At 39.3% G+C, this 26947-nt stretch overlaps 1 protein-coding gene and 1 pseudogene across 1 annotated transcript; one reads left to right on the forward strand and one right to left on the reverse strand.

Moving 5' to 3' along the window:
* Positions 1-7813: 7813 nt before the first annotated feature.
* On the reverse strand, positions 7814-26494 carry PDCL3 (phosducin like 3). The gene is made up of 6 exons (XM_036746712.1): positions 26387-26494; positions 22453-22585; positions 15460-15550; positions 14397-14540; positions 12618-12826; positions 7814-8353 (listed from the first exon to the last, which is right to left on the reverse strand). Exons 1-6 carry the CDS (start codon positions 26390-26392, stop codon positions 8211-8213), a joined length of 726 nt encoding a protein of 241 aa, XP_036602607.1. The 5' UTR covers positions 26393-26494; the 3' UTR covers positions 7814-8210.
* On the forward strand, positions 13377-13828 carry LOC118839261 (annotated as a pseudogene).
* Positions 26495-26947: the final 453 nt, after the last annotated feature.

The raw sequence follows: 26947 nt of genomic DNA on the forward strand, positions 1-26947 counted from the left end.
CAATTAACATTAATTATTTAGTTAATCAGCAGAATTTAATATAAGGTTATATATAACTTTTTGTGGAGGTTATAAAAGAAATTGACGACAGATCTATGAGAACATTCGGTCCACAAGTAGGACTTCTTGAAGGGTTTCCAATGATAATAAACTACAAGTAAATGACAGTAAAGTACAAGACAATGAGCTAGAGAATGCAATATTTCTTTTTTAAAAATTTATCGATTTTTAACATACTTTTTTTTAATTTTGAATTCCAGCTTCTCTCCATCTAACCTACCTCCCCACTTTGTCCACTTTGTAGACAAGAAATGTAATATCAATTATAAATATGAAAAATGCAATATTTTTAATATCTTAAAGTGTGAAGCAACTAAGAAAGTAAAAAGGGGGGAAAGGCTACGTAAGAATATAAATATGAAAATCTTAATTTCATGAACATTTAAAATAATATATTTAACAATTTTTAATTTAAATATCAGTACTTTTAATGTTACACCCATCAGATCATAATAAAGACAATTATATACAAGATGCTGTTCCTCTATTTCATTAGCAACATGGTTCTTCTTGGTTTTCTTCTTTGTTGTTATTTTGAAGATATTCTTTTTGGTTGTTGGTTTTTTTAAGTGATGTAACACTTCCCAAAAATCTGACAAGATCCCCTCTCAAAAACTTACCTTTTCAATCCTGGGACAGGTAGGTCAATGGCTCATAGGATCCCTAGAGAATGTCTGGTCTAACCTGTTCATTTAAAGATGAAGAAACTGAGGTCCAGAAGGATTTAAGTGACTTTCTTGAAATCAGACAGGTACTACTCATCAGTGGACGGATTTGAGATCAGGTTTTCTGACTCTGGAGCCTTCTTTCATTGTATCTAGTTTCAAGAATTTGTACCATGCAACTTATTACAAATGGAAGTATATATCAAGATGCCAGAGGTCCATTCTTTCACAATTAGGATGCTGAAACAAAATCCACATTCACATTAAAAACTCTTCTAGGGTCAGCTAGGTGGTGCAGTGAGTAGAGCACCGGCCCTGGAGTCAGGAGGACCTGAGTTCAAATCCAGTCTCAAACACTTGACATACTTCGTAGCTGTGTGACCTTGGGCAAGTCACTTAACCCCAATTGCCCTGCCTTCCCCCCTCAAAAAAAAAAGAAAAAGCAAGTCCTCTAGTCACAGAATCATAGAGTTGGAAGGGATCTCAAAGGGCACCTAGGAAAAAGACCTGAGGGAAAAGACCCTATAACATCTCCCACAAATAGTCATACAAATTCCATTTGAAGATCTCCAGTAATGGGAAAGTCATTACTACTCCCAAAACTAAATTGTTTTCTTTAAGAAGCAGGCTCCCTTAGGATGTCAGTCAATAAGATCTAGGGCTTTTTTTTAGGAGAATGCAGGCTTATTATAAGTCAACACTAGGACACAGCAGTCAGGAAAGATGCTATCTACCTGACTTAAGACATAGAAGGTCACATTATAAGTAAATTAGAGGAGCAAGAAATGACCTTTATGATCTATGGATAGGAGAGGAGTTTGTAACCAAACAAGGTACAGAGAGGATCAGAGGAGATAAAACAGACAATTTTGATTATGTAAAATTAAAAAGGATTTGTACAAACAAAACCTGGGGGGAGGGGCAGCTAGGTGGTGCAGTGAGTAGAGCACTGGCCCTGGAGTCAGGAGGACCTGAGTTCAAATCCAACCTCAGACACTTGATACACTTACTAGCTGTGTGACCTTGAACAAATCACTTAACCCCAATTGCCCTGCCTTCCCCCTCCAAAAAAAAAAAACCTGGAGGGACAAACTCAGCCAGTTTATTGTACAGAGCTGAAGGAAAGCATAGGAACAGAATAATGTAAAAGTACTGAATTCTAGTTAGATGTGTGGGAAAGGCAGGGTCTATCTGGAGCTTAAGGATTCGGGAGTCAACTGACTGATCCATTTTTAAGAACAAGCAAAGCAACCAACGTGACAATACATTTTAGACTTAGAAAAATGAGACAGTGTCTTTAGAAGCCTCAAGGCTTTTGTTGCTGGTGTTTGTTTTTCCATTCTGTTCTCCTCTGAATCTAAGAAGTACCTTCATGGAACAATTATTATTTGATGGGTCAGCTATAAATAGGCTGTTGTCGATGAGCCTGTCAGAAGAAGTGGAGGCAACTTCTCAAACCTACTGCGCCTGTTAATGAGCCAAATCTGTTGGGGGGCCAGGACTCCAGATAGTTAGGCTTTGGACAGAGAACACCTGGGAGCCAATCCTCTATCACCCTTCCAAAACAAAGACCCACTTTTGCTATAGAAAAGCAGGTATTTAACAGCAACTAAAATCACATGTACTATCAGAGAAAAGAACAGCTCAGTAATTAACATAGTAATCTATCAAAAATTATTTCTATAATGAAAACAAGAGCCTTAATTAGAAGATGTTACCAAATTACCTCTCCTAGGCCCAGTTGGGCATATTTGAACGTGAGGTTGCTGAACTTTGATCTCCTTATGGGAAGAGGAAAAAAAAAAATCTGAAAACCTCCACACCTCAAATCAGCAAAGCCACTGAAGAAAACAAAATGGGCCTTGTGACTCCTTCATGACTGCCCTGAAGAGAAGGAAAGGTGAAAAAGAGGGCTGAGAGATTACGGCTTTTTCATTGCCAGCCAGAGGACAGTACAAGCAAGGTCACAAACAAACATTCCAGAAAACCTGGGAGGCGATCCCCTTGCACCTTCCAATTACATCGAGTCACAGAATTGCAGGTCCCATGTCTTCCTATTAGTGTCCAAAGTCAACCTCAGCTTCTAAGACCAGGGCAAAAATCCCAATAGATTCTAAACCCTGCCATTGAGGGAATCATTTTGAAAAGAGGGAGTATTCTATTGCTTCCTTTCCCTCAAACAGATAGAAAGTACCAGTTGCCAACTATGATATGGGCAAGGGTGGGGGGTGGTGGAGGGGAAGAACTGAGAGGCTTCATTGCATTGATTTTATAAATATATATATATCTATACCCATATGTAGACACAGAGACAGCTAGGATGGCACAGTGGGCCCGGAGTCAGGAAGACCTGAGTTCAAATCCAGCCTCAGATGTGATCCTGGTCAAGTCATTTAACCTCTGGCTACCGCACCTACAATGTAAGGATAATAATAGCACCTACCTCCCAGGATTGTTGCCAAGATTAAATGAAATATGTGTAAAGTACTTACTTAGCACAGTGTCTGGCAAATAGTAGGTGCTTAATAAATGTTTGTTTGCTTCTGTCATATATACGTGCGTATTATATATATGTACATATATATATACACACATAGAGAGAGAGAGAGAAACAGAGACAGAGAGAGGTGAGGGAGAGAAAAAGTAGGCAGGGAAAGAAATTAAGAGAGGATGAGAGAGGTGGGGAAGTGAGGGGGAGAGAGAGGGAGGGGGGGGGGAGAGAGAGAGACAGAGAGAGAGAGAGAGAGAGAGAGCGAGAGAGAGAGAGAGAGAGAGAGAGAGAGAGAGAGAGAAACGTACCTCTCTACAAGAAGTAGAGGCCTTGCTTTTCAGACCTCTTCTCTTCCCCTGCCCACCAGGAAATGGGATGTCCAATGGCCTCATGTTCAAATGCGCCCATTTGGGCCTAGGAGAGGTGATGTGGAGGCATCTTCTTTCCTGGAATAATAGGGTGCCTTATAGTTTGAGGATTATTGTTAAGGCTCCTGTTTTTATTATAGGAGTAATTTTTGAAAGATTTGTTTATATAATGCTTTATATCTATAATATTTAACCCCCTAAGTGAAGTATAAAGCCTCAAACTAGGCACCAGGGCTGAGTAATATTATTCTCTGGGGATTGGTTTAAGGATGTCATAAAAGGAATCCCAACTTCAGGGAACAGTATGGTTTAAATAAAATAGTCAATGAAAGTGGGGGAAGGGAACAAACATTTATTAAGCTCCTACTATATGCCAGGCACTCTGCTAAGTGCTTTACACATATTGTCTCATTTGATCCTTATAAAAAACCCTGGAAAGAAGGTGGTATTATAATCCCTATTTACTGCTGAGGAAACTGAGGTAGAGGCACTCTTCTATGGGGGTAGGCCTTTAGTCACATTGGGTACCATATATTTATTTTTTAAAGTGCTGGTATTGTTCAAAACATCTGCAGAACTAGATTTGCCTTTGGACCCAGATGAGGAGTTGCGTAAGTCTTATTCCTTAACATACATCTTGTTTTTGATAAAAAATGGAATCGTTCAGCTTGATCGCCCAATCTTGTTCACCACACTTGGGGACTTCAAGTTGCTTCCAAAAATCAAATCCATCCTGAAAAGAACGAAGATTTTCCACCATTCAGAATATTCAAAACAACATGCTACAAAACCCAAAGACAATGTCCACAGAAAAATTCTTAAACTATTCTGAGCAAGGGCAGTATCAGCAGAAAAACAAATGTACTATACCAAAATGAAGACCAACATGAAATATTGGATGAGGGACTAGTGCTGGGGAGAAGACTGTCCTACCTCTGACCTTCGGCATGGCACAACCTTTCAGACCCTCAGGCAACTATCTATAGATGTATCAGTTCTGGTATAACACCCACAATTTGTCATATGCTACATGCTAAAAATTCATAATATATGTTTCAGGGCCCACCACCTGGCACTATTTACTTTAACAAGTGGTCCTTTTGATGCTTTTGTTATAAAGCTCTCTTTAAACTACTTTTTTCCCCACTAATTTTATTAAATTTCATTGCATAATGGAAAGCTCAATAAGGTTTCACTGAAGAAGTAATTTGAGGTTTTTTAAAAGAACAAAATATATAATTAGACAAGTCTGAAAACTGCCTCCACTAGAATATGTGCTTAAGAGGCAAATTTTTCTTCCATGGATTGTAAATCAAGAACTCATGTTGATGGTCAGAAAGGTCATTACTTTTCTGTGTAAGAGATAATCCATCCCCCTTTAGCAGTCCAAAATTACTTTGCAAGAAAAATATTTCCAAAGTAAGGTCTAAAGTTCAAATATAATTAGCCTAGCATACTTATGAAGTACTTAAAAAAAGAGATTTTTTTTGCAGGGGGGAAGTCAGGGCAATTGAGGTTAAGCAACTTGCCCAAGGTCACACAGCTAGCAAGTGTGTCAAGTGTCTGAGGTCGAATTTGAACTCAGGTCCTCCTGACTCCAGGGCTGGTGCTCTACTCACTGCACCACCCAGCTGCCCCCCAACTTATGTAGTCTTAAAGAAAACTACCTACACTGCTTAGAGGCTAAGTGATTTGCTCTGGGCCACATTGCTAGTATGTATACGTCAGAAGCAGACCTTGAACCCAGGTATTCCTGGTTCTGCGGCCAGTTCTCTATCTGCGATGAACAAAGAAATGTTCATTTAAAGTAGCTAAACTATAAGTGTAACCACTTTTTAGAATGTGACTTGTTTTTAGAAATAGCCCTTCTTCATTACTTTTTCCATGACCTTTTATGTCTAGGACTACTGTCCTAAAATTCTTGCTGTTGGGATAGTCCTGTCTGCATTGCATCCTCTGTGGCTGGTAGAGGAACTGGGATTTGGAGGATAGTGAATTCTTATTGAGTTGCAACTCGATTGGAATTTAGAAACTTTTTATGGCTCCTCTAAAAATAGGAGGGTTAAAACTGAGTCTCATAGGATTGTTATATGAAATGCAGGTTAAAAGTAATTTTCAAATATAAAAAGATTTTAAATCTTTCCCACTTATCTCCAGTCCCAATGGTTTGAAGCAACCTTTCCTGCTAACTTTATAATCATTTCCTTCACCTTTTTCCATTAAACCATTTCCACAAACCACCATTAGACAGCCTAAAAGTAATACTGAATGTTACCATGTTCTCTGCCACCTCAAATTTACTTCTGAAAGGCATCTGTTGACTTAGATGGTGGGCTTAAGTGGGTAGGAACCAATTCTCCGAGAGTATAATATGCTATAATGTTAAACAGAGTTAATGTAAATGGTAAAGAATATTAAAGAGCAATGCTCCTGGTGGAGAATGAAGCTATAGGAAGTGATCTAAAACACGTATTTTTGTAAGGCAGAAACATGACATCTGAATGAGCTATTTTAGTTTCAAAGTAGTATTAGTAAATGGCTGCATTACTCAAGTTCAATCCCCCTTAATGGAACATTGCATGAATTCCAGGATTCTATTTGGTCTAACTGAGCTTACTAATCAAAGACCTATTGGGACCTGATTTTTACTAAAGCCCTCAAATGTGCAGGATAATTGGCAAGAAAGGCAATAGAGGGGAGACTGAGATGCACTTTTCACACTTATCTAAATTCTAAGTAGCATAGCAAGCAGTAAGAATTATACTCCGTGGGTTCCAAGAGCACAATTCAGCCAATCGTTTCTATCCCCGTGGATGCCGTTCCCTCTTCAGACTGCAGCCCACTCCTTTCTTTGAAGTAAAATTTAATTATAGCACTCAAGCAAAATAGGATTCAAACTTTTCACCTTCCTTCTTCCCACAGCGTTCCTTTTAAATGTCATCTACTAAAAGACAAACCAAAAAAAGAAACCCTTTCTCTCAACCGATAAGCCAGGCATACAAGAAATAATACAATGTTTGCTTTAATCTATGATTAAGATCTTGTAAAAAAAAATAAAGCCTTCCAAAGGTACTTCTTCCACATTTCAAGGACTCTCTGATCTCCTGGATAGGTCACTACTGTCTTCAAAGATGAAGATCACGATCCCAATCCATGTCTTGTCTTGTCCACATCCTCCCAGAAATTTTCCAGAGGGTCTACCCAGCATGCAAGGCTTCTCCTTCAATTCAGCGGACATTACACAAAGAAGACTGTCCAGTGGTTCTCTAGCTGTCACCACACAAATTGCCCTAATTTCTTTTCTGAGTATGTTCTCTGATAACATCCCTGATGCTTCTTCTCTTGTACAATTCTTAGCTGCTAATGTGTTCTTACGCAAAAGTACAGTGATACTGAACTATGAGTTCTAGATTTGAAGTCAGGTGAGTTGGACTTGAATCTTGGCTCTACCACCACCACTTGTGTGGTGACCTTCCCCTCTCTGTACCTATGTTATCTGTACAAAGGAGGTGGAGTGGGGTGGAGGGTGGGGAGGGTTGGCATCTTCTAGTTTTAAACCCACTATTCTATAAAAACGTACACATTCACAAAATGTGTACTTGTTCATGGAAAAAATATACAAATACTTCTCTCACTGACATACAAAGAAATGAGTCTTACCAAGAAAATGAGTCATAAGTGCTGGTAACTCTTCTAATGAAATATTCCTCATTTAAGTGAATAAAATGAACCATCTGATATAAACAGGAAAAACTCTGGGCCCATTACCTGATTTCATTCATATTTTAAGGTTCAAACTAGTAATAACAATTATACTTTTAAGAGTTAAATGAAAGAGGAATTGTTTTTCTAATCTTTAGTGATCGTGGGTACACCATGCATTGTAAAAGCATCCTTGTTCAATATCTTTTTTCCATTTAATTCTTCTAAATGCTGAGGAGAGCATCAGTTCAGTGAATGTCTAGAAATAAAAAAAAAAATCCCAACAATATTGTTCTGAGCATGTATAATGTATAAGCAAGAGCATGGATAGCCACGCAGGTAGAAAACCATATTTAACCAACATGTCTAGCAACAAAACTTCCACAATAAGCTTTAAATATAAAGTTTTTAGATCAAAGACCTCAGTCTGGAAGAAAAGTGTCACATATTCTTATAAAGGTCAAATCTTTGGAGTAACTTGTTACAAACAATAAAAGAAATAAATAACCCACAGCATGTTCACAAAATCCAAAGGATAAAATATTCTGTGTAATTTATTCACAAAGAGAAAAAAATTCCCCAAATTCATTTTATAGCATAGTTACATGGAAATAAATGCGTACTTAGTTATATTTGCTATAAAATGTAAGAAATAAATCGAAATTATTTGCCATAATATATTAACTTGTCATTTATTTTTAAAAACCTTGGGTACTATGTGTCATTGTTCTTAATGATGTAATAAGATATCCAGCATCCATTATTTCTGAGCCATGATAAATTCTGAGCTTAATCTTTAAAAGGTTTAAAAAAAATTTTTTTTCCTAATAAAAAGATTTTATTTCTTTTTTTTAAGTTTAAAAAAATTCTAGACATGTTCACCATTCCAAGAAAGTTCAGCAAAGGAATAAAAAAATAAGGAAACTAGTCATCTTCTGAATCACTTTCTTCCTTTGTTGGGAGAGAACACCTGACTGAGGACATCAATTTATCTTCAATCTGCTTCTTAGGATTTTCCTCTAGATCAGTTTTGATTGCTCCAGATTCAGAAAGTTTCCACTCCAGTTCTGTAAGATGAAAGCAAGCAAATGAATTTATTTTCTTCCTGAGATAGTTCATTCAAATTTGTAAAGTTTCCCACATGGAAACCACAGCTAACCTAAGTCTGAAAGGCACTATATTTAAAAAAAAAAATCACAACTGTTAATACGAAAAAAATAACAATACCAATTTAAACCTATATAAAAATAAGACAATAAAAGGATTTTTCTCTAGGCTCAATAGTTTCTTAGATTGAACAACTTCTCAGGGAGAGAAAAACAGACAGTAATTCTATACAGCAAAAGAATTAGTTTCCTCAATCTTGATGGCAATCTTTAAATCTAATTCCAGTTAGAAATAAATTATCAAACTTCCTATTTTCTTGATTTCAAGTGATTCACTGAACCTAGCATCAAAGGGAAATAGGAAAATTTGTCATAAAGATGACTAACTTCCATAATTACTAGCTTGAATCAATACATGTTGCCTGGTTACTAAAAAACTCAATTAAAAAATGGAGAAATTGGTTGCCGAAGCTACAGCTACTATTTTTTCACTGAGATTTATAATTAGATTGAGCTCTACATGTGGTGGTGGCCTTTCTGAAGCACAACAAAATGATTTATTTTTCTACCGTAGAAGGAAAAATCCAGGCAGAATCTATACATATACATATGACTGGAACAAAATAGTCTGGATTTTGGTTCAGTTAGTTTTTAAATTGAATTAATATGGTGATGCACTAATAAAGTACTATTAATAAAATCTGACACTGCATGACTCAACTCATTTTTTAATCTCTATAGAATGCTTTAGTCTGTATTTTCAGTTCTAGGTACCTAGATTATTACGTAAGTTCAAATCAGATCTCTTAGAATAAACAATGTCATACTACACAAAGCTTTATTTAAAATCTGTGATTATTTACCCATTGGTTTGGGTTTTTTTTTTTTGGACGGGTAAGGCAGAGCAATTGGGGTTAAGCCACTTGCCCATGGTCACACAGCTAGTAAGTGCATCAAGTGTCCAAAGCCACATTGGAACTCAGGTCCTCCAGACTCCAGGGCTGGTGCTATGCTCACTGCACCACCTAGCTGCCCCTTACCCATTGGTTTTTATGAAAGATTTCATAAAAGGCTGCCATGGGTATTAATTTGGGTATAATTGAAAGATCTGCACTGGACTCTGTAGTTTTTTGGCAGAACAGATGTCTTGCTACATCATACCTATTTTAATTAGAAACAGTATGAAAGGTTAATCATGTCTATAACACACTAAAGAAGTCATACCCCATTCAAGAAATCTCACCTACTAAAATTTAGCAATCCCCAAATTCTACCACGTTTGAAATTAAGACCTTTAATACTATCACAATTCTGTTCTTCTTCATGCTAAAAACTTAAGAAAAATAAAAAGCATTATGTAGTCTTCAATTTTTATAGTTCTGGTGCTATTAAGTAAATAATACAGTCTGTAAAAAGCCAGCCTACCATAGTGGATGGAGAACTGACTGGGTTCAAACCCTGCCTCTGATATATACCAGCTGTGTGACCTGGAGCAAGTAACTTAAACTGTCAGTATTCTAGGCAATTCTTTAAGACTATAAGTTGCAGAGAAGCTAACTTGCAGTGGGAGCAGAGGGAGTTTTCCTCACTGAGCTATTCTCTGTACCAATGAAATCACAGGTACAGTATCTACCTCAGTCCTTATATATGTAAAAATATAATGTGTTCAGTAAAATTTCGTGTACAATCATTAGCATTAGGAATAACATCTGGCAGGATATTGTCAGGAATCAGAATGTGACAAAAGTCTAGTGTCCCTGTCCCTCCCCATTTCTCTCTCAATCCCCACCTTCCAGTTTTTCTCTTTGTTTTCCCCAAAAAGTGAGTTTATCATCTATGTCAGGGGTAAGGAACCTGCGGCCTGGAGGCCACATGTGGTCCTCTAGGCCCTCAAGTGTGGCCTCAAGGCTGCAGGTTCCCCACCCCTTATCTATGCAGATGACACCCACACTGATACATCCAGCCCTAGCCTCTCCTGAGCACCAGTTCTATAATCAACTTCCTATTGGACATCTGAAACCAGTTGTCCTATTGGCATGTCAAACTCAACACGTCCAAACCTAAACTCATCTTTCCCCACACCCTTCCCCAATCTTCTTCTCAACCTCTCTATTTCTATTAAAGGAACCACCATTCTTCTAGTCACACCCCCTACGTAGCTTATCAGTGACCAAATTTCATTTCTAGTTCCATAACCTCTTTCATACATGTACATATATATATATATATATATATATATATATCTCCCCTTCTTTCTTTCCATTCACACAGTCATCATCTTAGCATCAGTACTTGTTTCCAGCCCAAACTATTACAATAGTCTAATTGGTCTCCTTGCCTTGATCCTCTCCACACTATATCCCACTCTCCAGATAGCTACCAAAGTGAAATTCTAAAGCAAAGGCCTGAGCCATGTCAATTCCCTGATCTACCAACTCTGGTGCCTTCCTATTGCCTACAGGTTCAAACACAAGCTCTTCTCTTTCATAATTAAAGCCAAAGAGCTGGGTGGCAGTGTAACAACAATGGTGCCAGCAGCTGCTGTGGAGGTATGAGACCAATAACACCAGTACACAGGAGGGCCGCTAGCACAGGTTCTTTGATCTGCTTTTCTAAGGAAAGCAACTTTAAGGGGTTAACAGTCTTACTTTAATTAAACACATATATATCATTCACTTAGTTCAGGGGAAAAAGTCAGCACCCTGAACTTCAAAGAAAATACAAACAGAAACTACATAAACGAGCAAATAACACAAAGCAACAGACAGGCTTCTAGCTGTCTGACCAACACAATACATACATAGTTACCAGAGAGAGAAGCACCAACATCTGGGTTTTCAAAGCCAGGGAGGGCTCCTTAACTGCTACCCAGAGTCTCTTCTGGCCAAATCACACACACACTCCTTCCATGAGTAAGCCCCCAAAAGAAAATGTTAACCTCAGAGCATATATACCCTGTTTAGGGCCCTGAGGCTTAGCATCTACCTAGCAAAAGGGTGTGGGAAAGATCTCTAATCATGACTAGCACCATATCATATATATTGTTTCCAATCAATGACTCTTGATTCAAACAAAGGCACCACTCAAGGGCCCTTGATTGCCTTAGTGCTGAGAAGCACTCCAAAACAAGACAACAAAAAGTTCCACTTGGCTTGCAATTACTCATGAGCCATGTGACCCTGAGGAAATCATCTAACTTGTCTACCTCAGTTTCCTCATTTGTCAAATGGATGTAATAATAGCAGCTACCTCCCATGGTTATTATGAAGATCAAATAAAATAACTTGTGTAATAGTAATTTGAGAACCTTAAAGTACTAAAATGCTAATTTGTCACTTCACAATCTCGCTTCATCCCACCTTTCCAGCCTTATTATACATTATTCTCCTCCATGGTCTAACCACACTAGTCTCCTTGTTGTCCTTCACACATGACACCCCACCTTCCATCCCCATTCTTAGAATGCTCGCCCTCATTACCTCTGCCTCTGAGAATTCCTAATTTCCTTCAAAGCTCAGACAGCTCAAGCCCCTCCCATATACGAGGACTTTCTTGATACTCCCAGATTATGGTGTCTAGTTCCCCAAGATTACGTTGTATCTCTTTATGTGCGTTCTCTCTCTCTCTCTCTCTCTCTCTCTCTCTCTCTCTGTGTGTGTGTGTGTGTGTGTGTGTACGTCCATGTTGTCTCCCAATAGAAGATAAGTTCCTTGAACGCAGTAAGTTTCCCTCTATCTCTATAGCTAGGTAATTTTCTAAGATCCTAAACTGCAGATAAGGTTCACTTGGCAATGGCAGACAGAGTTTCCTCCCCTGTGAAGTCCCTCTACCAATGAAATCATAGGTCTAGGCCCAAAGCTAACATAGTACTCATAGCTCTAACATAGTTCACCAGGCCCTTAATAAATTCTTTTTGATTATCTATCACTAAAAGTTCTTATGTAAACAAACCAAAAAAAATCAAAGGCTTGATGGTAGTTGAGTTTTTAGCAATAAAAAACCACAACCACCCTAGGCTGACCAAAGACAAATAAAATATATCAACCATTAATGGGAAAGTAATTTTTTTTCTGATCACTGAGCAAAACACTACATTTGCTTCTTGCCTCTCAAAAATTTGTTAAGACAAATATGAACTGAGCTAAATTACTATATCATAGCTGCGGGACCTAAGCCTTGTAGATTTTATGTGGGATTTCTCTCTTTTCAGATTATAACTACTTACCATCCCTTGTCAGGTTCATGCCACCAAATACTAGAGGACCAATAAACTGGGCCTTGATATCACCCTCAAGGTAGACAAATATTGTGGGCAGATTCCTATCAGGATAGTTGGGTATGCAAGTTGTTGAAATAGACTTGATAAATTTCACATCAGGAAACTTTCTTGCAAGTCCACTAAAGTGCTGGTTTATAAGTGTACATAGAGGGATTCTGTAAAATAGAAAATCAAGAAAAGAAGCCAATACTACGATGTGGACAAAGCAAATAAAGTATTTTCATTCTCCCAACACAGTAGCTTGAGTTCTGTGCTACCTAAGGCCTTCTCACAGTTCAATTTTTAAGATTGCTTCTCCTACCACATATTTTCCAGGAAGAAGATTTGATTAATGTAGAAAAGTAAAAAGAAGCTCTTGCAAAAAAAAAACAAAACCCTACATAGTGAAATAGTAAGCTAGGAAAGCAGTTTATATACAAGATCTAATTTTATTTTATGTGATAAATAACATAACTAAGTTAACATAATTTTAATGTAAAAGATAACTCATTACTCTCCTTTTTAAATGAAACCTGGTAAAACATTCAGAATCTAGAATTTATGTGGTGGGTGAGCAAATAATTTCTGCTGTTAATACGATTTCATGATTACTTTTGGAAGAAAATCTATTGGACATGGGACCATGTAGATGTATAGAAAATGGAAGAAATAGTTGAAAATTACTATGTCAATTACTATATAAAAATAGTAGGCCTTCTTTCTCTCTTTTCTTTCGGCCCGGACGGCGGCAGCATGGGTAAGTGCCGTGGTCTTCGTACTGCTCGAAAACTCCGAAGCCACAGGAGAGACCAAAAGTGGCATGACAAACAATACAAGAAAGCTCATTTGGGCACTGCCTTGAAGGCCAACCCATTTGGAGGAGCATCTCAAGCCAAAGGGATTAAAAAGTTGATGTGGAAGCCAAGCAGCCCAATTCTACCATCAGGAAGTGTGTGAGAGTCCAGCTGATTAAGAACGGCAAAAAAATCACTGCCTTTGTTCCCAATGATGGCTGCTTAAACTTTATTGAGGAAAATGATGAAGTTTTTGTTGCTGGATTTGGTCAAAAAGGTCATGCTGTTGGTGAGATTCCTGGAGTCCGATTCAAGGTTGTAAAAGTTGCAAATGTTTCTCTTCTGGCCTTATACAAAGGCAAGAAGGAAAGACCAAGATCATAAAAATTGTATGATGTCTTTGTCATAGTAAAAAAAATTTCATGTAAAAAAAAATAGTAGGCAACCAAAGCATTCACAAGAATAACTAATTAGTTGATTCTTGGATTCTACTGGATCCCTCATTTTCTCAACAGAAGCAAACAAATCAGGCATCAAATTTTTCAATAAAAGTTCTCAACCAGTAGGAGAAAAATTGCTAGGCCATAAACATAATAAATATGAAATCTATTTTTAAATAAACATGTAGTTCAAAAAGAACTTCATATTTTTCATAACCTAATGATTCACAAAATTCACATGGTTAGTAAAACAAGAGTGAATAGGTTAGCACAGGCCTGCACAATCTGTACTAAAATATGCTCTACAATTTTCACAGGCCGCCTGAAATCCTTTGGCATGCTGCAAGCAGCCCATGGGCCACAGGTTGTGAGGGCCTGGGTTAGCACTAATAAGCCTTAAAATCTCAAGGCTATTAAATCTTAGCTAAACTACTGATCAATGAAATCTAAAATGCCTACTCAAAGCCTCAAAAGCAAAGAAATACCTTTAAGAAAGCATAAGATTGACTTACCCTTGTTTGTAAAGGTGCAAGATTACCCACAAGCCTTTGCCAGCTTTGGTAACTTCTTCAACATAATCTTTCCCTGATATCTCTAAAACTTCTCCAAATTTGTTCTTTAGTTGAGTTGCTTTCCATTCTGCAAGCCTCTGCTGCCTGTAACATAGAAGGGGGAAGACAAAAACATGTGAAATTCACCATACTCAAATTTAACTTACTCCAATTCATTTATATATGCTCAGTAAAAAACAAACCAAAAAAGCCCAATGATTTTAATAGTACAAGCGCCTACCACTCAAGGTGGCAAAAGTCCACCTCAAATAGGGCAGAGCTGCCCCACTCCACTCGATGAGTTGCCATTCCATAGTGACTAATCTGGGAGACATGACTCTCCAAAGTCAAGACCCTCAGGTGGACCCTAGTGTCCCTCTCTACCACTCCTAGGGCGTGGGTAAAACAACAGTACCTCACCCAGACAGAAATCCAGTTCAGCCCTGCCTCCAGCCCAGCTTACTTTACCCAGCCCTCCTGCTATTCTTATCTTGAAGACATCACTCCAGATTGCCAACCTTCCTTAGCTACTGTACGTCATGGTCAATATTTAAGGGATTCTATGATCAGGGTAATTTTGACTATACAAAATTTTCACCACTGGTAACTTCTTAACCTGTGGCCTCAAGGCCACATGTGATCCTCCAGGTCCTCAAGAAGAAATCCCTTTTATTAAGTTTAGATTCAGACAAAGGGCCGCACTTGAGAACATAGAGGGCCATATACGGCCTTAAGAGCGTAGGTTCCCCACCCTTTTTAGACCTAGCCTCCATGTAAGATGTGACACTACTGTATGTATAACAAAGTAATCTTATATTGGAACTGGTTTTGTACATAAATTTTGTACATAAAATAATTATGTCCAAGGAGTCTGGTTTTATTTGTCTCACAAAAAAGGAGAGCAAACTACAGAGTAATTTAATTATAATTCTTTCCAAATGTTATCTCATCCAGCAAATTACTTTCTCAAAGGACATATGCTTCATTACTATACGAAAGACCAAGTAGTTCTCATAGATCTAACCTGTACATTTCAATAGCACGCTCATCTTCCTCGTTAAATTCATCTTCATTTTCTTCTAGTTCTTCCAAAGTCATGTCTTCATATGTTTTCACTGAAATGAATCATATTAGCAATAGATAAAATTATCTGCAGCAAAGAATCGAAAACCAATGCTACTTAGCAGTATACTTTTACTCTCCCCTTCTTCCTCAAAGCAATGCACTCACTCACTTTTATCAACACCTCTGACTATTCCCCTTCTCCCCTAAAAAGCCAAAAACTAAACTAAATAAGTATCTTTGAACCTGAAAAGACCGAGCAGAGCTGAAATGATTTATTCCCAAAGGCACTGATGATCCCATCTTACCAAATGCTTGTAGAACATCTCCACCTGGATGTTCCACAGGCATCTCAAATGTCTAAAAACAGAAATCATATCCCACTCCACTTTCCTGAGCCAAATTTTCCATTTCTGTTGAGGGTATCAATCACTCAGGTTCACAGCCTTAAAGGTATCTTTAATTCTTCCTTCTCCCTCAACCCCCATAACCAATCAGTTGCCAGGTTTTGCCAATACTCCTTCTATCACATCTCTTGCATCTATCCATGCCCTTTCTCCCCATATGCAACTTCTATTAGAGTTCAGGTCAGGACCTAGTTACATTTAGCCTGGACTACTGAAAAAGCTTTCTACCTGGTCTCCACATCTCCAGTTTCTCCCTTCTATAACATGTCCTCCACATAGCTGCCAAACTGATACCCTAAAACACAGATTTGACCACGCTCTGCCCCACCCCAAGTATCTTCAATGGTTCCTTATCTAAATAACCTGTGGTTTTTACACTGTTGTCATTTAGGGATATATATCTCATCACCCACCCACTCCCATCATTATCAAATGAGCCTTCTCTTCTAACAAAGAATAATAATTAAGCAAAACCAACTGACAATGACCCTATCAGACAGGCTAAGTTCCATTCCACATCTACTCATCCACCCACCTCTCCACAGAAAGGAAGTACTTTTTCATCTTTTCTCTGGGGCCATGATGGGTAATTAGGATTGCTCACTATTAAACTCTTTAATGGCTCCCTATAGCTTCTAGAATAATATACCAAATCCTTTGTCTAATATTTAAATCACTCCATCCACCCACTTTTCTAATCATATTTCATCTTACTACCCTACCGGTCATGTGTTTTATTCAGGTCAAATTGGTCTGTTAGATATTCCCCATACATGAATTCTATCTGATCTCCTTTGAATAGGCCCCCCCACATTGGGAATGCATTCCTTCTTCAATAATACTCAATAGAATCCCTAGCTTCTTTCAAATACAGCTCAAGTTCCTTCTCTTATACCGGGCCCTCCCTGATCCCTCCAGTTACGAGAACTGTCTTCCTCCTGAAATTGCTTTGTATTTATTTACTTACGTAGATGTTTGCTTTTCTATCCCTAGTACCTTACCCTGTGCCTTGAACATAAGAGACACTTTATGTTTGGTGAATTAAACTTAATAAAGGAAGACATTAGTAAGGAGTGCCCGGAATGAAATTTAGTCTTCCTGATTGAATTTTTTAAAATCCAGGAATAAGGAGTCTCAAATTTAAACGTTACAGATCTATAAGGAGTCTAAGAAATCATCTGGTGATTTACACAAGAACGGGCAACCAATTTTTAAAAACACAGCTATCTTAAAAGAGGAAGCATGGCGTAGTGGTCACAGGGTTGGACTTGGGTTTCATTCTTGACTGTGATACTTATTAGCTTTATGAGCCTGTTCATGTCACTTATCTTTCCGGGCTTCAACCGACTGATCAATCACTCAATCAAATGGCTGAGAAGTACCACAAGCAAATGCATTAGAAGTTCCTCCACCAAAAAATGCCGACAAAAAACTAACCGAAAGCAGACAGACTTAGATGGACTGTTATTAAAATCACCACCTAAAAGATGGCGGCTGGTAAGCACGGACTAGAGTGAGCTCCGTACCCGAGTCCCTCCAAAAACCTATAAAAATGGCTCTGAACCAATTCTAGAACGGCAGAACCCACAGAACAGCAGAGGGAAGCAGGGCTCCAGCCCAGGACAGCCCGGATGGTCTCTGGGTGAGCTCTATTCCACACGGAGCTGGGAGCTGGGAACGGAGTGGAGCAGAGCCCAGCCTGAGCGGCGTGGACGATCCAGACCAGAAGCCGGGCGGAGGGGGCCCTAGCGCCCTGAATATGTGAGCTGCGGCAGTTATCAGACCCCTCGACCCACAAACACCAAAGACTGCGGAGAAGGTTAGTGGGAAAAGCTGCGGGAGTGGAAGGAGTTCGCGGTTCGGCTTCCAGCCCCGGGGGCAGCGGAGGTGGGGCAGCTACAGCTGTTGTTACTTCCGGCTCCAGGCCCACCTGGTGGGAGGAATTAAGTGGCGGATCACAGCAGGGGTGCACAGCCTGCCGAAGATCTGAGCCCAGTCTGGACTGGGGGTCCTTGGGGAAGGAGGAGTGCGGCTCTGACAGAGCTGGCACCTCCCCCCCAAACGTAGAACATAGAACTCTGTAATCTACAAGCAGTCATACCCCACTGAAAAACTCAAGGGTCAAGTTAGTTGGTTGGGAATATGGCCAGGCAGCGAAAACGCGCCCAGATTCAGTCTCAGACTTTGGATTCTTTCTTTGGTGACAAAGAAGACCAAAACATACAGCCTAAAGAAGACAACAAAGTCATAGAGCCTACAACCAAAGCCTCCAAGAAAAACATGAACTGGCCCCAGGCCATAGAAGAACCCAAAAAGGATTTGGAAAAGCAAGTTAGAGAAGTAGAGGAAAAATTGGGAAGAGAAATAAAAAGGATGCGAGAAAACCATGAAAAACAAGTCAATGACTTGCTAAAGGAGACCCAAAAAAATACTGAAAAATACACTGAAGAAAACAACACCTTAAAAAATAGACTAACTCAAATGGCAAAAGAGCTCCAAAAAGCCAATGAGGAGAAGAATGCCTTGAAAGGCAGAATTAGCCAAATGGAAAAGGAGGTCCAAAAGACCACTGAAGAAAATACTACTTTAAAAATTAGATTGGAGCAAGTGGAAGCTAGTGACTTGATGAGAAATCAGGATATTATAAAACAGAACCAGAGGAATGAAAAAATGGAAGACAATGTGAAATATCTCCTTGGAAAAACCACTGACCTGGAAAATAGATCCAGGAGAGATAATCTAAAAATTATTGGACTACCTGAAAGCCATGATCAAAAAAAGAGCCTAGATACCATCTTTCAGGAAATTATCAAGGAGAACTGCCCTGATATTCTAGAGCCACAGGGCAAAATAGAAATTGAAAGAATCCATCGATCGCCTCCGCAAATAGATCCCAAAAAGAAATCTCCTAGGAATATTGTTGCCAAATTCCAGAGCTCCCAGATCAAGGAGAAAATACTGCAAGCAGCCAGAAAGAAACAATTTGAGTATTGTGGAAACCCAATCAGAATAACCCAAGATCTGGCAGCTTCTACATTAAGAGATTAAGGGCTTGGAATGCGATATTCCAGAGGTCAATGGAGCTAGGATTAAAACCTAGAATCACCTACCCAGCAAAACTGAGTATCATGTTCCAAGGCAAAATATGGACTTTCAATAAAATAGAGGACTTTCAAGCTTTCTCAGTGAAAAGACCAGAACTGAATAGAAAATTTGACTTTCAAACACAAGAATCAAGAGAAGCATGAAAAGGTAATCAAGAAACGGAAATTGCAAGGGACTTACTAAATTTGAACTGTTTTGTTTACATTCCTACATGGAAAGATGATGAGTATGATTCATGAGACCTCAGTATTAGGGTAGTTGAAGGGAATATGCATATATATATATGCATATATATATATATATGTTTATGTATATATATAAGTGAATGTGTATGTATGTATGTATCTATGTGTATATGTATGTATGTATATGTATGTGTATATATATATATGTAAAAGAGAGAGAGCAGACACAGGGTGAGTTGAGGATGAAGGGAAGATAGCTAAAAGAAATAAAATGAAATTAAGGGATGAGAGAGTAACATACTGAGAGAGGGAGATAGGGAGAGATAGAATGGGGTGGATTATCTCGCATAAAGGTGGCAAGAGGAAGCAGTTCTATGGGAGGAGGGGAGAGGGCAGGTGAGGGGGGAATGAGTGAACCTTGCTCTCATCAGATTTGGCCTGAGGGGGAATACCATACATACTCTATTGGGTATCTTACCCCACAGGAAAGAAGAGGGAGGAAGATAAAAAAAAAAAATAAAAGGCGGGGGGATGATGGAGTGGAGGGCAGATGGGGGTGGAGGTAATCAAAACAAACACTTTGGAAAGGGGACAGGGTCAAGGGAGAAAATTCAATAAAGCGGGATGGGTTGGGAAGGAGCAAAATGTAGTTAGCCTTTCACAACATGAGTATTGTGGAAGGGTTATACATAATAATACATGTGTGGCCTAGGTTGAATTGCTCAACTTCTTAGGGAGGGTGGGTGGGAAGGGAAGAGGGAAGGGAATTTGGAACTCAAAGTTTTAAAATCAGATGTTCAAAAACAAAAAAACTTTTTGTATGCAACTAAAAAATAAGATACACAGGCAATGGGGCGTAGAAATTTATCTTGCCCTACAAGAAAGGAAGGGAAAAGGGGATGACAGGGGAGGGGGGTGATAGAGGGGAGGGCTGACTGGGGAACAGGGCAACCAGAATATACGCCATCTTGGAGTGGGGGGGAGGGCAGAAATGGGGAGAAAATTTGTAATTCAAACTGTTGTGAAAATCAATGCTGAAAACCAAATATGTTAAATAAATAAATTGCATTTAAAAAAAAAATCACCACCTAAAGTCATAAGCTCTATCAACATGTTCATCTGCATAAGGAGCCACAGAATCAAAGATGTGAGGGAGTGAGGGGGTGTGGAAAGACAGCACCCTAATGTACTGCTGGTGGAACGCTGAACTGGTCCAACCGTTCTGGAAAGCAATCTGAAATTGTGCTCAAAAAGTCACTAAATGCTACAGTCTTATGCCCAGCAATATTTCTACGATAACAGCTAGCATTTCTATAGTTCACTAAGATCTGCAAAGTACTTTACAAACATTATCTAATTTTATCCTAATAATAATGCTGGGAAGCAGGTAATACTATCTGCATTTTACAGATGAGGAAACTGAGGCAGGCAGAGGTTAAATGACTTGTCTAGGATTACACAGCCAGTTAACGTCTGAGGCTGCATTTAAACACAGGTCTTCCTGACCCTAAGGCAGGGTTCTACCCACTGCTCTTTTCACCTGGCCACCCACCACTACCGAGCCTATCCCCAAATGGGAAAAAATAAAGAGGACAGGGACTCTCATATGTAAAAAATATTCTTTGTAGCATCTTTTGTTATAGCAAAACCTGGAAACAAAATGAGTTTCCAACAACTGGAAAACAGCCTACAAATTATACTATTGTAATATAATGGAATATTACTAAACCATAAGAAATGGCAAAAGGGAAACCAGAGGAGAATTTTGTGAAATGATAAAGAGAGAAACAAGCAGAATCATGAGAATAAGGTATATGATGATTACAACACTGTAAAGAAAAACAACTTTGAAACTCCAAGAACTCTCATCAATGTAATGGTCAATCCTGATTCCAAAGGAGCAATGACACTCACCTCCTACAAGAACGGTAACGGACTAAAGGCACAGAATGAGACTTACATTTCCGGGCGTGTCCAAAAATGGATTTGTTGTCTTGACTGGATTGTTTGTATGACAGAGGGTTTTTTGGTTGTTGTTTAATTGGGAGCATTGGGTTAGTGATAGCGAGGACAAAATATAAAATAAAAAAAAGAATGTCATTGATATATATTTTTTTAAATGCACAGGAGAAAAGGAAGTTCAGAAGGAAACAGGCGAACAGGATAATTTACAAGTATTTATTATAGAATTTAAAAATATATGGCATCTAGAATAAAAATTCACAGTTCCATGTAGAATCTTTTTTCTGTCAGTATAAAGAAATGTTTGTCAAGTTCATAATAATAATTTTTTTTTAATGTAAGACAGGGCTGTCCAAAATGCGCCTGCTTGGCCTGCACTGCGCAGCCTGCCTACAAGCATAGAAATTTACATAAATGCTTTAGTAAAGGAAACCGTGCTATCACAGAGCTCTCACTAAAATCGCAAATCAAAATATATTGTCTATTGTTTCAATTAAGACAGCCCTGATGTAAGGGATAGCAGAGATTATTTGGTGCAACCAATTCCCATCCCCACAAGTTTACAAACAAAGAAACCAAGACCCAGAGAGGTCAATATGAACTATTCATGGTCATATAGTTGATTTTTTTTTCCTTTTCTTTTTGAGGGGGGAAGGCAGGGCAATGGGGGTTAAGTGACTTGCCCAAGGTCACACAGCTAGTAAGTGTGTCAAGTGTCTGAGGCCGTATTTGAACTCAGGTCCTACTGACTCCAGAGCTGGTGCGCTACTTACTGCACCACCTGGCTGCCCCCATATAGCTGATTTGAGGCAGAACCAGTACTAGAACCAAAGCCTCATGTCTATTTTAATCTAAGACTTTTTCCACCATAACAAATGCTTGAATTTATATCAACATTTAAAAATTAAATTCTCTAGGTTTGTCTTGTGAATAGGAAAAATTTACCAAACCGCTTTCCTTACTGTGATACAGAGTACTAGATCTGGAGTCAGAGGTCCTGGGTTCACATTCTGGTTCTACTTAATAGGTGCATGGGGAAAGCATTTTCATTTAACCTCTCTGGAGCTGAGACCTGGGCTCACTGTAAAGCCTATTATGATCATTAGCAAATCAGCTAACCACTCAGAGGCTCGATGTCATTCATCTTTAAAATGCAGATAATATTTTCAGTGCCTTCCTCACAGGGCCGTTGTGAAGAAAGTGCTCGCAAACCTGAAAGCCCTATGGAAAAATGAGCTGTGATCATCCCCCAACCTAGATAAAGAAAGAATAATCAAGGAAATGAATTGAACTCACCTATTGATTGCTGAAGGATGTGCTTCTCTTCTTCTTCTTCCCTCTTCTTTTCCAGATCTTTCAAACTTTCCTTTGGGGGCAATATGCCCTTCTTGCGCAGGATGTCATTCCACTCGGTGTCTGCATTAGGGTCCTAAAACAGTACAATCAAGGATGACTTAAGGGACATCAAGTGCAACAAAAGCCCAGTGCTGTGATTCTCAACACAGGGACCAGAAAGCAGAAATGGCTTACAATAGGGGATGGTAGACTGACAACTGTTTTTTCTTGATTAAGCCTTAATTCTACTCCCCATACTCCTGGGCAAGTCTGCAATGCCTCTCAGTGTTTCTGCTCCCAATCCTCTTCTTTTGCTATTCCTCTCTCTTCTCCTCTCCTAACATTTACTTTGTAAATGGTAAATAGTAGATAGCCATGGTTGGAAGAGTGTGGTCTAGCCTGGTGGGGCTGTAGAAGAATCACTTCATATGATTCTCTAACTCAAATCTGATCTTCAGTTTAAGATTAAAGAATTAAAATTTTAATTCAAGTGTATACACGTTATATGCAAAGCATGGAAGCCTAGAAATAATATGAGAGTAAAGATGTACCAACAGTTAGGAAATTTAGGTTATAGAGAAATCCCCAATTCTGAGAAACAAACAGGAATGATTCTCTCTGGAAGTCTAGAGGGTCTCATGCCAAGGTATGTCAAAGATGCCCTAGGAAAGGTACTGATTTACAATCTAACTTTATGCTCTTTCTAAGAACACTTTTATAAGCATTCTTTAGGAAGATCTTTAGGAAGATCATGTAAAATATTCTCAATTTATAGGGCTCATTTTAATAGCTTTGAATTTTTGTTGGAAATTTAGCTAGACATGTCCCTGAAAGTCCATGTCATTTTTAAAAATTCTTTTTTAACGTTGACAAACATTCTGAACTTCTCTCTGCTCCCCTTGTGCATTTTTAAATGTTTCATTATTTTTTTCTCTTTTCTTTCTTTTTTTTGGGGGGGGGGCATCAGGAATTTTAAGTAAACATTAAATAATACCTCTTTTCCCATAAAAAAAATCCCCAAACTCAAAGTTGGTACTCAATATTTAGATAGATACCCAAAGTGGTCTCGAGATAGAAAAAGTCTGAGGATAATCAGCAAATGGCTATTCACATTTGTCTATTTAATCAATCGACCAGCATTTATTAAGTATAAACTATGTGCTAAGTAGGGATAAGGATACAAAGACAGAAAAAGAACAGTTCCTCCTCTCAAGGATCTTACAAGCTACTGTGAATATAAAAACACGATGTAACATGTGAATAAATGACCATACAAAAAATAAACACTAAGTAATTCCTTAAGGGGAAGGTATTTGGAGGTCACTGAGGGAGGTGGGTGACATGGTAAAAAAGATGGCACTTGAGCTGAGCTTGAAGTAGGGATTCTAAGAGGCTGAACTGAATAGGGAACACATTCCAGTCTTCAGGAACAGCCCAGGAAAAGGTACAGAGACAGCTGATATAGTGTTGTGTATGAGAAACAGGCCAGTTTATTATAGAGTATATTAAGAGAACCTATGTATAAAAGGCTACAAAAGTAAGCTGGAAGGGCTTTAAATGCCACTTTTGTGAAGGACTACAAATTTCAAACTGAAATTTATTTCTGACCCTAAAAAGAAGGCAACAGAGTTTATTGTATAGGGGTATGACATGTTCAGATCTGTTCTTCAGGAATACCACTTAGGTAGCTGACAGCTAGGTGGCACAAGGGATAGAGCACTGGGTTGGGAATCAGAAAGACTCATCTTCAGGAGTTCAAATCCCACCTCAGACACTTGCGCTGTAACTCTGGGCAAGTCACTTATCCTTGTTTGCCTCAGTTTCCTCATCTGTAAAATAGGCTGGAGAAGGAAATAGTGAACCACTCCAGGATCTCTGACAAGAAAACCTCAAATGCAGTCATGAAAATGACTGAACAAAAACAGACCTGAATCTCCTGAATCCTAGCCCAACATTACCAACTACTTGCTCCTCCACCTGGATGCCTCATAGTAAACTCAAACTAGATAGTAGCTCACTTTCACACCCCACCCCCACCCCCCAAAATCCACACACTCCTCCAAATTTCTCCATTTCTGTTAAGGTACCATCTTACTTCCAAAGTCCACGTTCACAGTCTTGGAATCATCCTTGACTTTTCCCTCTTCCTCAGCTCCCATATCCAATCACTGCCAAGTGTCATTCCTATCCCAACAATTTCCCACATATGTCTTTCTTTTCACTCACACAGTATCTACCTTAGTTCAGAACATCATCACATCTGGCCCAAACTATTACAATAGCTTCCTAAATGGTCTGTCTGCCTTCACGCTACCTTCCTGCCAAGTTATCTCCTACAGAGCAGCTAAATTTATATTTCTAAAACAGAGACAATTATGACACCCCATGCCCTACACACTCAAAAAAAAAAATCTCCCTGTCTGCTGAGATAAAATACAAACTCCTCAATCTGGCCTTTAAAGCTCTCCACAATCAAATTTCCACCTACTTTTTTTCACAATCACCTCCTTTCCATTTCAGTCAAAATGGCCTGCTAGATGTTCCCATGCCCATCTTTGGGCCATACAGAATGCACTCCCCCTTTTCCACCTTCACATCATTTCTTAGAATCTTGATTCCTTTGAAGCATAGCTCAGGGGCCACTTCTTACAAGAGGCCTTTCAAAATGGCCCCAGTTATTGGCAGTCTTCCCCTCTTACTACTTTGTTTGAGTAATATCCTTAAAAATAGAAGTTGTTTGACTTTTTTTATATCTACATCCTTAGAGCAATGGGACATAGAGGGGTCTAAAACGCTTGTTGATTAAACAATGTATACATTATGTATCCCTTCCAATTCCTAGAACAGTAACACTTGCAGAGTGTTTAACAAATGTGAATCCTCCAACAACAATAAAACGACAAAAAACCCCAGAGATCCATCAAGTTATGAGCCTGCTTACTGTTTCTCAAGTTTGAGATAAACTTTTAAACTAGAAAAATTCAACCTTCAGTTAATAAACTGCAAGAAAAAGTGGATCCTGTGGCAGACCCCAGGACTTGTGGCTAGAGGACCTAGTTGTTCAAAACCTACTTCTGTCACTTTTCTCTGTGACCCTATGCAAAACCACTTAACCTCTGTATCATTTTGGTCATCTGTAAAAAGATGATGGAGCAGACACTCCCTAAAGAAATCCCTTCTAGCTCTAAATACGTAAGACAGGGTTGCTATTATTACTAATATTATTATTATCAACATTAATTGCTCTTTATTGTTTCCAAGTTTCAATTTCCTTGTAGTCAACAGCATTACAGTTTCTCCAAATGGGGCAAAAATAATAAAATTTGACATTTCGTTTAGTGCCCCATTTGGAGAAACTGTGTAATGCTGTTGACTACGTTGCTTTCCTGATCCCAAATAAATAATAGCGAACACTTCCGTAACGCTTTAAAGCTTTGCTTTACAATTATCCCCATCTTATTTTTACATGTAATTGAGAAAAAAATAAATTAAAAAACAGTTATCCCCATTTTACAGAGGGGGAACCTGAGGCAGAGGTCAAGTGAATTACCCAGGGTCACACATTTAATAAGTATTGGGGGCTGGATTTGAATTCGCGTATCCCTGATTCTAGGTCTAGCGGCCTACACAAAGCGCCACCTAGCCACCTCTAGAAAGCAGCGAATAATAATAATGATAATAATAATTTTAAAACCAGAACTGCCAGCAGTGGCGGGGGCAGCGGCAGCACACTCCCCCACTGCGCCTGCGCCACGCCCCGCGGAGCTCTCGAGGCCGCACCCACAGCCGCGTGCCCCGCGGGCATCCGGGTCAAACCTCTGCCCCAGCGGAATCCGGGGTCGGGACCGTCTGCTTCTCTTCTTCCCTCCCTCTCTCTCTCCCTCCCTCCCCTCACCTGCATCTCGTCGCCAAAGCTCTCAGGTAGGCCAGAGCGCTCTGTTCCTCAATCCCAGTTTGCCCTCAGCCCTCAGTTGTGACCGCGCAGGCGCAAGGCCAACCCATCCCATCGCGGCCTACCACCACGCCCCTGGCAGCTGCGCTCCCTAAACTAGCCAGCCGAGACGAAGACAGCCCCGGTCTGGCCAGTAAAGGAAGCATATAGAGAGCATGCGCACAGCGCGCCGGAGAGTTTTTTTTTCCTTAGGTCATGCGCAGAACATCCGGTAAGTCGGAGTCAGTATTTGGGTCATGCGCAGAATAACGGGAGGGCGTGGTTTCATCTTTAGGTCATGCCCCGGTTTCTGCTTAGACCTCTCCAGCATTTCCAGCTGTTGCCCTGCCCCCAAGCTGCGGGATTTCCTAATAAGGGCTGAAGCGCCCTGCCGAATAGCCTAGGGGTCACCTGAGTAGGCTGGGATTCACTTGCGCTCTTTTCCCTCCTCGCCCAGCTAGTTGTGTCGGGTTTCCGGGGAGGGAAAAAAACAAATACAATTCTTACTGGATTTAAGTGTAATAA

This window comes from Trichosurus vulpecula, chromosome 2 (assembly GCF_011100635.1).
Source record: "Trichosurus vulpecula isolate mTriVul1 chromosome 2, mTriVul1.pri, whole genome shotgun sequence".
NCBI classification, from domain to species: domain Eukaryota; kingdom Metazoa; phylum Chordata; class Mammalia; order Diprotodontia; family Phalangeridae; genus Trichosurus; species Trichosurus vulpecula.